Source organism: Mirounga leonina, unplaced genomic scaffold (assembly GCF_011800145.1).
Source record: "Mirounga leonina isolate KUSES-001 unplaced genomic scaffold, KU_Mleo_1.0 Mir_151, whole genome shotgun sequence".
Classification (NCBI taxonomy): Eukaryota; Metazoa; Chordata; class Mammalia; order Carnivora; family Phocidae; genus Mirounga; species Mirounga leonina.
The window spans coordinates 105,145,839-105,160,125 of record NW_023270377.1 but is presented as its reverse complement, the minus strand read 5'-3'; the positions used below and the strand labels follow the sequence as shown (position 1 = coordinate 105,160,125).

General features: G+C 38.8%; 1 protein-coding gene across 1 annotated transcript in view; it reads right to left on the bottom strand.

Annotated features, from left to right (window-relative positions):
* Positions 1-14,287, bottom strand: part of CNTNAP5 (contactin associated protein family member 5) — a 632,291-nt gene that overhangs the window by 42,283 nt on the left and 575,721 nt on the right. Inside the window, exons 18-19 of the mRNA XM_035008223.1 lie at positions 12,408-12,538; positions 4,954-5,041 (exon numbers count right to left, since the gene is read on the bottom strand). Of these exons, the coding sequence (XP_034864114.1) occupies positions 4,954-5,041; positions 12,408-12,538 (219 nt within the window). The remainder of the gene's footprint in view (positions 1-4,953; positions 5,042-12,407; positions 12,539-14,287) is intronic.

Sequence of the window (14,287 nt, the reverse complement as noted above, 5' to 3'; positions counted from 1 at the left end):
CAATATATGTTGAGAAAAAAAAAAAAAGAAGAAGAAGAAGAAGGTAGCGGGAGGGGAAGAATGAAGCGGGGGAAATCGGAGGGGTAGACGAACCATGAGAGACAATGGACTCTGAAAAACAAACAGGGTTCTAGAGGGGAGGGGGGTGGGAGGATGGGTTAGCCTGGTGGTGGGTATTGAGGAGGGCACGTTCTGCATGGAGCACTGGGTGTTGTGCACAAACAATGAATCATGGAACACTTCATCTAAAACTAATGATGTAATGTATGGGGATTAACATAAGAATAAAAAAAAAGTTTAAAAAAAAACTAATGATGTAATGTATGGTGATTAACATAATAAATAAATAAATAAATAAATAAATAAATAAATAAATAAAATAATAAAATAAAATAAAATAAAATTGTGGAGTAGGGTTTCATTTGCCATCAATTCCACTCACCCATTTCTGTACCATCCCTTCCCGTATCCTGAATCCCTACACCATACTCTTTCTGATGCATAAGGCTTAATCCCAACAAATTCCCAGGATTAGTGTCCCTCCTTAATAATGAAGTTGATGTTCATATCATCTCCTTCACCTCCACCTAGAGACTTCTAATAAACCAGAAGTGGTGAGGTTAATTGGGAGTCCTGTCTGCAATAGCAGTTTGGATGGGGAGGGATGCCAGCTGTCAGGCGTCCCCAAACATAAGCGCAAAGAAAAAATTCTACTGAGTATTATTCCTCAACTTAACCAAGTTCTTTCCAATCTTTCCTCACAAAGTACCCAAAACAAAATGACAAGGTATCCATCAGAAATTTAGTATCTTTAGTTAGAGTTTTACATTTTTGGTCTCACATATTATGAATTTAATTCAAAAGATGGGAAGACCACAGTTACATCCTACGTGGTGACAAAACTAATGGAGAGACACTGTTTAAACAAGTGGATGTTTCTAGAACTTCCATTGCACAAAGCAGATGCTATGAAAAATAGCTGAGTTTTGTGGTCATGCAGCCCTAATTATCTTTCCTCCCAAGATTCTTCTGATTTGGCTGAAGTGAGGATGACATGAATCAATATATATTTATGTAGCATAGAACATATAATAGACTAGATATTCTAAAATGTAATTCTGCTTCATTAAAATCAACAAACATACTTTTACTGTCTCACTGAACTTCAGGAACAAAGAATCATAAGTTTTAGGAGGACAAAACCAAGACAGTGAGCCATAAACCAATATTAGGGTTGTATCATGCAGAAATACTTGTACCAGCTTGTAGAAGAATAGAAATCCAAGCCTTGAGCCCTTTCCAAGTGCAGATGTTGAATCTGAGACTCTCACATGAAGTTTTAGTGAAAAGGAGACTAAAAAAGAATATCACCTAACAGCAAAGGGATTAAACATAAAATCTGTCCACTTCTGATGCAGCTTTGAATTGTAAAAAAAAAAAAAAAAAGGTAACAAAAGTAATAACATGACATATGATATTCATAGTACATTTCTGCTGAAACTTCAGTCATAGGCTTGCTCTCATTCAGGTCTGCAGCTCAAACTTATACTCACTCTCTTTTCAGAAAGAAAAAAAAAAAGCGAGAACTTAAAATAATCCTAAATTGGTAGCACCTCTTGGTACTGGTAGGATTAAATGCAAATTTTGCCTAGAAGAAGGCTTCCGAATTTTTGATCATCAGTGTTTCTACAAATTAATTTCAACAAAATACGTGTTCACACACATACAGACACACAGACACACACACATGAGAACAAGGAACCATAGGAAAGGAGTAGAAAACCAAAAATCACAGATTTAGACCCCTACAGACTTCAGATATTGGGATTATCAGAGGCAAAATGTTCAATAGCTATTAACATAACAATTAGACATAAAAATATAGAAACAGTAAAATGGGTGAGAACAACAGACTAAATAGATGTGTTTGAAAAAGAACAAATAAAAACTTTTAGAAATAAAATGATAATCAATGCAAAATGTCTCAATGACTGGGTTTAATGAGATATTAGGGAGAGTTGAAGAGAGAATTAGTGAATTTGAAGATGGGAAAACCAATACATTGCCCGGAATGCAAGATAGACAAAAATATTAATAATAATGATATTTATTATAAAAGTACAGTAAGAAACATGAAGATAAAAATGGAAAATGTAAGATTTACCTAGTGCAGGTCTAAAATAATTGAATAGAGAGAGTAAGAAAGAAGCCTGATTTGACATGCTGAGAATTTTTGAGAATTAATACATGGATACATGTGGATAGTACATATGCTATAGATAGATACATAAGAGCTAATAAATAGATACAAACAGGAAACACACACATCAAAGGAGATACTTTAAAAGAAATATACTATCAGACACAAGGCTATAAAACTGCAAAACACCTAAATAAAAAAGAGGACCTTAAAAGTAGCTTGTGGGTGTTGGGGGTGGGGATGATCAGAGCACTTTCAAAGGCAGGACAGACTGACAGCCAACTTTTCAACAGTAATAGCAAAAGACAGAAGACTAGAGTGATGTGCTGGTGAGGATTTAAATCTGACCCCTTAATAGTGGGAGAGACCTGTAGCATTTCTGATTTCCATAAACACTCTGAGTTTATCCAGTTTCAAACTGGATTGTATCAGTGAATGCAGAATTGGGCACAGATGTGTATAACAGGTTCCTATGTGCTAGTGTGAGCTAGCTCCATCACATACCTGAATAATTCAATATCAGAAGGAAAATATCCTTTATTATTGAATTGTATGTCTAGCAAAATTATCTTCCATTAATAAAGGTGAAATAAAGTCCTTTATCAGATGAACGGACACTTAGACAAAGAAACTCATAAGGATTTACTTCAGAAAGAAGGAAATTAAACCTTATAGTAAGTAGAAAGTTATGAAGTATATGAAGGATTGAGGAACAAGTAAATTAGTGACTGCATTATTAAATCAAAATAATAGTGTCAGGGCACTTGAGTGGCTCAGTCCTTAAGTGTTTAACCCTTGATTTCTGCCTGGGTCTGATACTGGGGTTGTGAGATTTAGCCCCATGTTAGTCTCTGAGCTCAGCTTGGATTTTGCTTGGGATTCTCTTTCTCTCTCTCCCTCTGCCCTTCCCCACCCCCACTTGCACTCTCTCTCTCTAAAAAATAAATAAATAAATAAATAAATAAATAAATAAATAAATAAATAAATAACAACAACAATAATAACAATAATGGTGTCAACATAAAATGATCATTAATAGGAGGGGGGATGAAAATAAGAAAACACACAAAATTCAATCCAGAGGTTGGTCAGTGGTGACTGGCTCATTCAACTGCCATTTTGGAAGCTAAAATTGACATTTTCCGGACCTGACTGCAGCTGGGTTTCTGGACGTGCATAATGTTCTGGAAATTAAATAAGTTTATGCATCTGGAAGGCTGCAGTGAGACAGGAGTCATTTTTATGCCTCTTCAGCTGTTTCTACTGGCAAGTAAAATCATGGTAACATGAGGTGTCTTCTTCCATCACTTTTCAGAGACCTTTCCTGCTTCCTGGGGAGGAGTACTGCAGGACTGGGGCCTCAGGGGCTTCTGGACTCTAGCCTCTCATCAGTGATGGCCCCAGAGCTAATAGCTTCCCATAAATCCCCTCACAACTGCTGAATAGTCATTCCAAAAGACTGCAACAGGAATTTACCAATACTGGAAGGGGTGCCACAATTTTGCAAGCAACTCATTTCCAGTGTTAAATGCATTCTGGTTCAAAATGCCCAAAAAAGTTGAATGAATAGAAAATAAGGAAGCAGAGACAAATCCAGCCATACAAGCAACCCCAAAATGTAGAGAGGCTTACATTCGCCAATTTATAACCCAAAGATGGTCAGACTGGATAAAGTACAAAATCCAGCCATATATATGTTCTTCACAAGATTACACACAGGCCTAAAGAAAAAGAAAGATTAGGAATATGCTAATCATGGGGTGTCTGGGTGGCTCAGTGAGTTAAGCATCTGATTCTTGATATCGGCTCAGGTCATGATCTCAGGGTCCTGAGATAAAACTTTACATAAAGCTCCCTGCTCAGTCTGCTTGAGATTCTCTCCCTCTCCCTCTACCCCTGCCCCTGCTTGTGCTTTCTCTGTCTCTCTTTCTCTCTCAAATAAATAAATCTTAAAAAAAACACCAAAAGTATGCTTATCGTGATGAGCACTGAGCAATGTACAGAATTGCTGAATCATTATATTGCACACTTAAAAAGGATATAACACTGCATATTCATTATACTTGAATTTAAAAAGAATAAGAAAGAAAAAAAGGGAAGAAAAAGAAAAATTGAAAGGAAATATATGGGAAAAGATAGACCACACAAATGAATCCGATTTACTAATAACAGACAAAACAGACTTAACTCCAAGGAGAAATTAATTTAAAAAGACCACTTCAGTATGAAAAAAAAAGTGTTCAATTCATCAAGATACAAAAATTTCTTAAAGACCCTCATTGTATATAAGATGAAAATTCACAGAACTTCTGGTAGAAAAAAAAGAAAATCCACTATTATAGGAGATTTCAATCCTCTTTCAATTGGTGAAGAATTAATGAAGAGATTAAGCATTTGAGCAATCCAATAACTGGATAGCCCAAATCCTTAATTTCTTTAAGTAAAAATTAAGAAAATTTAAGTAAAAAAATAAACATCTAAAATCAATTAATTAGTAAGTAAACAATTATTTTATTCAACTTCTATGTTAATATGCCTTACTCAGGCTTCTATAAAGTAGATATAAATGCCAGCCCCAAACCCTGCCACATATATATCTCAGCAAGTCCTATACCAGAAACCTTGGTTTTAGATCTTACATGTTATAGGAGCAAGAGCTTCCAGATTTGAATCGCCAACCAGCTCAATGGAAATTATTTATTTCTTCATTGATTTCAACAAAGCCCACTGGAAAGGAATGGACAGGAACAAACCTTTGACTTTGCCCAAGGTGAGTGACCGTATGGCCCTGAATTCGACTTCTGGGGAGAAGTTGTAACTGAGTCGCAGTTGCTGATCCACCTGCAGGAAAACAGAAAACAAAGGTACATCAGCAGAGGTCTGTAAGTAAAGGGCATAAAACCCTCCCATCTGGAAAGAGCTTGGAAACACACACAGAGCAGATTCCTCTTTGGGACTTTCTCTCTGGAGAGATGAGAAATGTCTTGTTAATTCTCCCACAATGCACACAAAATATTCCTTTCTTCCCTCTTGGTTAAATAAAGGCTTTCATACAAGTCTTCTCCCTGGGAAATTCTGTACAGCTTTAGACAGGTATTTATCTCCCCACTGAGATTTTCTCACCAAGTTCTTTGCTGCAAACAAGCAAACAAATGAAGCCTTCTTGGGGCCACGCTGTGCAGGACTGACATTGAAAGGAAAGCACACACTCATTCCCCATTTCTTCCTTCTCCCCATTTGGCCCTTGCTGCCTCCGTTGCTACACTAATTCTCACCTGGTCCTATTCGGGTGTGGATAGGGGGATTTTCCTGAGCAAATATGTCAGTTTGACAAAAAGTTGGACCCTGGGGAGGATAGGCTAGCAGAACAGTTGCCACCAACATGAACACCTGATAAGCACCCCTCACAGGGGTAAGCAAAAGCCACCACTGGAATTCTTTAGGACTTTATTTCCAGGATAATCCTTTAGGGCACCCTCCTTTTCTGGCCTACTGCTAATCCCAGCTCTATCCCCTTCTTCCACTCCTCCTCATTCCAAGACAGTGTTACCCATCCATTCCCAGCCTTTTTGGTCTAGTCAAATCTGCAATTTCTTCTAGGCTCTACACTGAACATTCACATGATGTGAATAGGTAATTATGAATCTTTAAAACTGTATGCCCAGCCCCACTTTCCACTTGGGAGCAGCTAACCCAGGATTAATACTCAGTTTTCCTAGATCCCACGGTCCCTCCACCCACTTCTGCTCAGATTAACCATTCCCTAGAATCCTCTGGGTTCTGTAGCAGTTTCTGCTGTGAGAGAAGTCACTGGCTATGACTTCTGGTGCATGATTAGATACTTCATTACTATTTCATTTATGAAATGAGACTGGAATAATATTTGCTATGTATTGAATTCTTGGTATGTATGAGACATCATATTGAAACATCTTTTAAAATATATGCCTCCCGATAATACTGTGAAATAGGCATTATTACCCCTGTTTTACAGACTAAGGAACTGATATCTTAGAGATCAATAACTTGGCCAGGGCCAGACAGTGTCACAAAGCAGTGTCCCTTTGTCATGTGACCCACCCATCACTCTTTTTTTTTTTTTTCCACCCATCACTCTTTATGGTGTTTGCTTTACTCGTCCACACCTCTCTAGATATCTGAGCAACTCGTAGACAATCATTGTATGTTTTTACTTCTGGCTTTCAACAAAACTCATCAACAAACATCTGAGAATCTACTATGTGCCAAACACTATTCTAAGTGCTCCATGAGTCTACCTCATCCAGAAAGCTTTCCTTGATGTCTTGGTTAGATCAGGTGACACTCTTCTCTACATTCACGGTGGCTTTTTTTTTTTTTCTGCCCCTAACTTTGAATTTAAAGTGCTGCGTTATAATGATCTGCTTCTCTCTCTTTCTCCCTCCCACCTTCACTAAACTATTGGCTCTTTAAGAATTCAGACATTTTAGCAATATATGTTTTCTTTAGGACCTTTTACAGAAACTGGCAAAGTAACTCCTAACGTGGGTTTGTTGGGTGAATAAATAAACATCTTGTATTGATTCCCTTTCTATCTTGGGGCTATGGGGACATAGTCAGTCACATCACCAGGATGGTTATCACTGCCTGGTAGCCCCTGCACCTTTAGGTACAACATAGGGTTTTTGGTCCTCATGGTGCCCATCCACAATTTGTTTAATGCTCATGGATTCAGATTCAGTCCTTGCCCTGAAGGAGTTTTCTTTCTGCCCTACTTCAGAGCTCTTTCCTGCCTCTTCTACTCTCTAAAACTTCCCCTTCCAGTAGGGGCAGGGTCTTCCCCTCCTGTGCTCTTGCCCAGGTTGGAGAGGATGCTGAAATGAGTGGGAATTCCCTGTGGAGTTGAGAACAGTAGAAGGTTGAGCTGAGATTCCCCTAGATTCTGCCCCTCACCTGCTCCCCAGGGTCCATAAGATCAGCTCCTTATGCAAGTTGTTCCTGAACCTTGACAGTTCCATGCTCAAATGTCACACATGGGAGAGCTCACTGTTCAAGTAGCTGAGTCATCCCTATCCTGCTATTCTGTTTCGTGGGAACTTACCTAGTTGTTAGCACTTAAACCCGATGACTAATGAAGGAGAGAAGGTGGCAAATGACACCCAGTTAAGGAAGTTTTTAGAAAAACATGAGTATTTGGAGAGGAAGGAAAGATGACTCAAACGATACTTGAGGCTACTGCTGGACTATGGATAGTTGGGGGATGGGTTCCAGCACTAACATGGAATATGGGCACCTAGCATTAGGACTGGTTCAGGTGCTGGGTTACCAATTTGAAAAACTTAGCAAATTCATAGGACAAAAGCACACAAACAAAAAAGAAGGGTGTACTAGAGATACTTATTTTCAGGCCTTCAACATTTATAATATGGGCTATTGCAATCATTGAGGTATTCAGTGGGAAATACATTATTTTGTCATATTTCCTTTTATTTGTTTTTATGGTTTAGTATTGTTTTTGTTTTTAATTATAATTGGTGGGATGGTAAGGGGTGAAAAATTGTCTGTAGTCTTTTATAACTATTGGATGTCTAAAGTTTGAAATCTGGCCTTAGAGAAGCTTTGTTGATCTCAGAATCTAGGATGCCCAGTGGTCTTGTCAAGTTGTTAAATGGGATGGAAAAAAGAAGAAAATGGAACAAACTTTTTTTGAATAAGTCCTACATGGCAGGCTTCATGCTTGGTCTTTTAGCTATGTTCTTTCAAAAACCGACTGAGCTCAGTTTGCATCCCCCCTCTTTTTTTAAAAAAAATATTTTATTTATTTATTTGACAGAGAGAGACACAGCAAGAGAGGGAACACAAGCAGGGGGAGAGGGAGAGGGAGAAGCAGGCTTCCTGTGGAGCAGGGTGCCCGATGTGAGGCTTGATCCCAGGACCCTGGGATCATGACCTGAACCGAGGGCAAAGGCTTAATGACTGAGCCACCCAGGCACCTGTCTTTTTTTTTTTTTTTTTTTTTTTTTTTTTAATAAAGCAATAGACTGAAGCTCAGAAAAGTGAGTAATGGTCTTAGATCACATAATGTAAGTAGTGGAGCACAAATTCACACTCAAGTCCTATAGGGATACCTCTACTGACCTCAGGATCTTCATCTCTGGAGAAAAAAGGAAGTAATTACTTTGTTTCAAAAGTTCCTACCACCTCCTTCTTCATGAGCTGGCATTTTGGTAAACTGGCTTTATCTGTTTAATGTCATGTATGCATTTCAAATAGGAACACTGAAGTTCACCTCCACCACCAGGGCATTTTGGGGGGCACTTGTACCTTAAAAAACAGTAGCCAAATTACAATTCTCAAATCATCTCCAGGAATACTTGCTCCTGATTGCAGGCCCAGTCCCCATGACCTCCTTCTTAGCATCACAAAGAAAGACAGGAGGGAGAATAGCAACTCAAGGCCTGGGGGTTATGAGGGAATCTGTTTTTAGGTACTGGATGCCTCTGGTTGGTTGAGTATGGTGATGCCAACTCCCCTCTCTCTCTAATCAATTCTGATTCACAGGGCCTAAGGGCAGGACGGGAGATGTAGTAGGAGCCTATCCTTTTCTGTTTTTACTGAACAGTTTGTTCTAAGCAGGAAGGATGGAAAATATAGACAGGAAAAGAGGGGTGGGACTATCAAGGAGGCAGGTGTATTATGTTACTGTGTCAATGAACTGATTTAAAATTATTAAAAAAATAGTCTCTGATCCAGTTTTTTTTTTTTTTAAGATTTTATTTATTTATTTGACAGGGAGAGAGACAGCGAGAGAGGGAACACAAGCAGGGAAGTGGGAAAGGGAGAAGCAGGTTTCTCACTGAGCAGAGAGCCCAACATGGGGCTCAATCCCAGGATCCTGGGATCATGACCTGAGCCGAAGGCAGATGCTTAATGACTGAGCCACCCAGGTACCCCTCTGCTCCAGTTTTTTTTCTGCACCCTCAAGGTTTTGGAAATAATATGTTCTCAACCAACATGTTTATCATTCACTATTAAATTGATTGGTGGAAATCCTTTTTATGGAAAAGAGAAGGAAATGCCTCTTATTGTTCTCTCACTGACCTGTTTGTGTCTTTCATTTGTGGAAAAGAATACAAGAAATATAAAGAAGGAAAACTGAATCATATGTACACATACTCACCAGAATGCATCCTGCATGTCCCATCAGTACCTCAGTGAAGACATTCAAATGAGAAGTTATCATTCCCATCCCTTTTATCCTCCAATCTTGCACCAAACTAAACTTTCTCCAAAGATGTGTCCCCCTATTTCAAGAGTTAATTCTAGAGGGAAGCTTATTATATTAAAACCACTCAGGGACTGTTTTTTTTTACCACACATTGGACAATTATTCTTGAACCCCCACTCAATCAAGAAAACTAATAGTCAACTTTGACTTCTCCCATAACCCACATCCAAAAGGTTGCCCAGTGCTACTGATGTTACTTCTATGACATTTCACATCTCCACATCAATGGTTCACCCACTGCACTAATTGAAGCCCTCATGATCTCTTTCTGACTGGCCTCTGTCTTATGTCTCATCACTCCCAAATGTGTATTCCCATGCAGTGATCACAGTGAACCCCTGAAAATGAAATTGTACTTCCCCTGCCTATAATCCAATGGTTTCCCTTCCCTTCTCCACAGGGTCAATTTGATCTCCTCCACATAATAAATTAAGCCTTGTGGAATTTATTCATTTCATTCATAGATATTAATTGAGTACCTGCTATATGTTAGGCACTGCTTAATAAAGTGGGGGTTCTATGGTAATAAAAACAGAAAAAATCCCTGTCCTCTAGAGGAGAGAGAAGACAAAAAATTAGATAAATAAATAAATTATATTGAATGTTAGATTGTGTTTAAGCACTGTAGGGTGGATGTCAAAGGGCTAGGTCACTGTATTAAACAAGGTGATCAAAAATGTTCTCATTAAGAATAGCTTTTTGAGTGATGTCCTGAAAGAAGTGCAAGTACAACTAGGAATGTAGATATATGGACAATAGCATTCTAAGCAAAGCATATTCAAATATGCTCAAGAGCCCTGAAAACAGCAAGGGGGCCAGAGTGGCATGAGTAGAGTCAAAGAAAATACTGATAGATGAGGAGTAACATGGGAATGGAGCTGTGGATGCTGGGTCACGGAGACCCCCTTAAGCTTCTCAAGGTCTTTGGCTTTTACTCTACATGAGAAAGAAAACCACTGAAGTGTTTGGATGTAAGAGAACCATCTGATTAATGTTTTAATAGGATCTCTCTGGCTGCTGTGTTGAGAACAGGTTGTAGGGGAACAAAAAGTGAAGGAGAGATCTGTCAATTAAGATGCAACTGTAAACTGTAATAATCCAAGGAAGAGATGAGGGTGGCTGGGGCATGGTAGAGGCTGTTGATCAACAGGATGCTGTATGTGAGAGAAGAGAGATATCAGAGATGACACCATAATGTTTAGACTGAGAAGTTGCCAGAATAGAGCAGCTATTAACTGAGGTGTGGAAGATTATGGGGGTAGGGAATGTTTGGGGAAAGATTTTCAGTAACTCGGTGTGAAATATGTAACATTCAAGATGGTTAATAGACATTTAAGATATGCCAAGTAGGCAATGATAGGTCTGGAATTCAGAGAAAGGATTGGAGTTAAATGTAGCTTTGGGATTAATTAATCAGCATTCTATGGCATTTAAAGATGTGAGTCTGAATGAGGTTAGACACAGAATGAGTGTAGACACAAAAGAAATGAAGATGAGTCTTGGGATGCTGCACTTCAGACAATGATGGGAAGGCAACAAAAGAGAAGAGAATGAGCATCCAGAAGATACGGAAGAAACAACAGGTGAAATTGATGTCCTACAAGCTAAATAATAATGTGTCTCAAGAGCAGAGGCATCACTGCGTCAAATGCCAATGGGAAGATAAGTAAGGAGAAGATTGTTAGATTCTGTAAGATCACTGGTGTCTTGAGAAGTATAATTTTAGTCCAGCACAGAGACAAATTCTTCACTGGTTTAAGAAAAAAGGAAGGGCAACTTGGAAGACCAAATATATAAACATTTCCAAGGATGTGGGCAATAAACTGAAAGAGAAAATGGGACAGTACATGAAGTCAGACAAGAGAGAGGTTCCCTTCCCTGACCTAGAGAGTGATTTTTGTCATGTTGTGTTGTGTTGTGTTGTGTTGTGTTGTATTGTAATTGTGTTTTTAATGAATGCAATCCTCGCATGTTTATGCTTTGGGAAGCCATCCAAACAGAACTGGGAAATGTTGACAAGGGAGGGGAAGTTGCTGGAGTGATGTTCTTCAGTGTGATATGAGACCTGTTATCACAATAAAGAAGAAAAGAAAGTCATCTCATACAAGTGAAGATGGGGTTGTAATTGTTGGGGTATAAGGGGAAAGAAGGAGGTTTAAAATTATCATCTAAGAGATCAAAAGTGATGAATTAAAAAAAAATAAGAGGCAATTGCTGGGCAGATGGAAGAGCTCATTTGAAGTCATGATTCTGAATAGGATGATGTAGACTCTGCCAGTTCTCTGTTGTCATGTGCCCTCACCTGATCCCTGCCTTTTATACCAAGACCCCTGGAATTCCAGAGTGCTTGCCACACACTCTGCTTTTCTGGACATCTTTGCTGATTCTCACATGGACCCACCATCTGAGCATTTCTTCCTCTCTTCTCCTCTTAGCCAATTCCTCCTCACCTTCATGACTCAGTTTATTCCTAACTTTCTCCAAGAAACAAATATTGATTCCCAGAAGAGATCAGTGACCTCATCTGTGCTCCCATATCACCTGCACACATTTCTCCCCTAGCCCTTTGCCAGTCTCTTGTGATTTCCTCTTCAGCTGTGTGTCCTCCTCTTATACTCCAATTCAGTGTTATCAAATTTGATCAGGCTTCAGAATCACCTGCTACCCCCTGCAAAAAAGTTGTCATTAAGTATATCTGATGTAAGGCCCAAGAACTTGCATTTCTAACAAGGTCCCAGGTGATGTTGATGCTGGTAGCAAGAGGGGAACGCACTGTAGTTCAGTAGTTCAATTTTGTCTAGTTCTTCAAAAGCTGGAGTCAAGTGTGCTTGATATCTATCCCCAGAACTTGGCTGTATGCTTGGCTCAGGGTAGAAACAGAAAATTTTACTGAACAGCCAAAGCATATTTGACTGAATGAGAAGAAGTAAAGTAAGATACCTGAATGGTAAGCTCTCTTCCCTCCCGGTCAATGTTTAAGTGGTGCATCCTTCTGTTGGCAAAGTTCTCTGCATCAATATTGAAAACCTGGGTTTCTTCCTTGCTTAGCTGATAGCGAACCTGTAAGCTTCCTTGAAAAAAAATATTAGAAATTAGAATTAAACATATGCAAAAATGTGATCAGATTATCTTTTAGTTGATCATTACTCTCTTCTAGGGATCTATGTCTCAATCCTTTCATTATTCAAATTTTTAAAAATCCTATATTACTGTATGTATATAGTATATAGCATAAGCATGTATTTACATATAGCAATATATATATATGCTATATACTATATTAATATATATATACACCATATGTACGATATAAATTTCATTATTCAAATTTTAAAAAATGTTATATTACTATAGCATCTGGGTCCATATGGAAAATCCTAAGTATAGGTACAAAATTAGTGTGTGTGTGTGTGTGTGTGTGTGTGTGTGTGTGTGTGTGATGAAAAACCATAATTCCAGGTTGGAAAATAAAACAATCACAAGTCTATTGTGTAATTGGATTGTGAAAAATTTTAATAAGATAGAGTCCTTTTCTATTCTCTCTTCAATTCCTACCATTTCTTTTTTTTTTTTTTAAGATTTTATTTATTCATTTGACAGAGATAGACACAGTGAGAGAGGGAACACAAGCAGGGGGAGCGGGAAAGGGAGAAGCAGACCTCCCGCAGAGCGAGGAGCCCGATGCGGGGCTCAATCCCAGGACTCTGAGATCATGACCTGAGCCAAAGGCAGACGCCTAACGACTGAGCCACCCAGGCGCCCCCAATTCCTACCATTTCTTATAATTCATTTTCTTCCTAATTCTCTTCATAGAATTTCATAATACATACTGTGAAATAAGATTGTAAAATAATCTAAGCCAGAATAGAAGAAAAATGGTTGGCCTATTAAACTGATACACAGTTGAATCAGTTGATACAAGAACCTCTATAACTAATGCTGGTTTTCCTGGTTCGCTCTCTCCTTTTTGCTCTATTATTGTTTGGGTTTTTATCACTTAAATATGAATAATAGCTGTGTAGCAGTGGCATATTTGGTACTGAGAGGAGTTGAGCTCGGGTGGTGGTGCAAATGGGCAGGTGTAGGGCAAGGGGACCTGACCACAGCCAGCCTATGGTAAGGAAACACACATTGTGTGCATTAGTGGGCTGTTGGGTGGCATGCTCTTCCACACTCCTTCCAATTCTAAGAATCTGGGCATGTTCATATTTAATTCCACCCAATAAACTAAATTAGCATGTGATAATTGTGTGTCAGGTATGGTGATGAGTACCACATTCCTTGAGGGTATTTGGACTCTTACCATCCCACTGTCTGAGTAATTCATCTACATACATATTCTGTGTGCATTTGTTCATTTTAAAAATCACTTCTATTTTATATATCTTCTCTCACACCTGCCTCACGATCATCTATCTTACATGTTAATAATCTCATAGGGATTCTGTCTTTCAAAGTATTCTGAAGCTTCCCCAACATCACAGTTTATGTCTAAAATACTTCAGCCAGTTCTTCTAGAGCCATAGAAATATTGATCTCAATTTCTTAGGAGTTTTGGTGCAATCAGTATCTTCTGCTCCTACAGGCCATGTGCTCATCTCTACCCTAACAGGTACTGGGCTGTGTTATTTGTATACTCACTTGTCTTTCACACAAATCTGTAAGCTCCTTGAACATCTGCACATATCTTAGATTCCTAGTGTCTGGACCATAGTAAATGCTCAGTAAATTTTAAAGGAAGGAGGGAGGCAGGGAAGGAGAGGAAGGGAGGGAGGAAGGAAGGAAGGAAGGAAGGAAGGAAGGAAGGAAGGAAGGAAGGA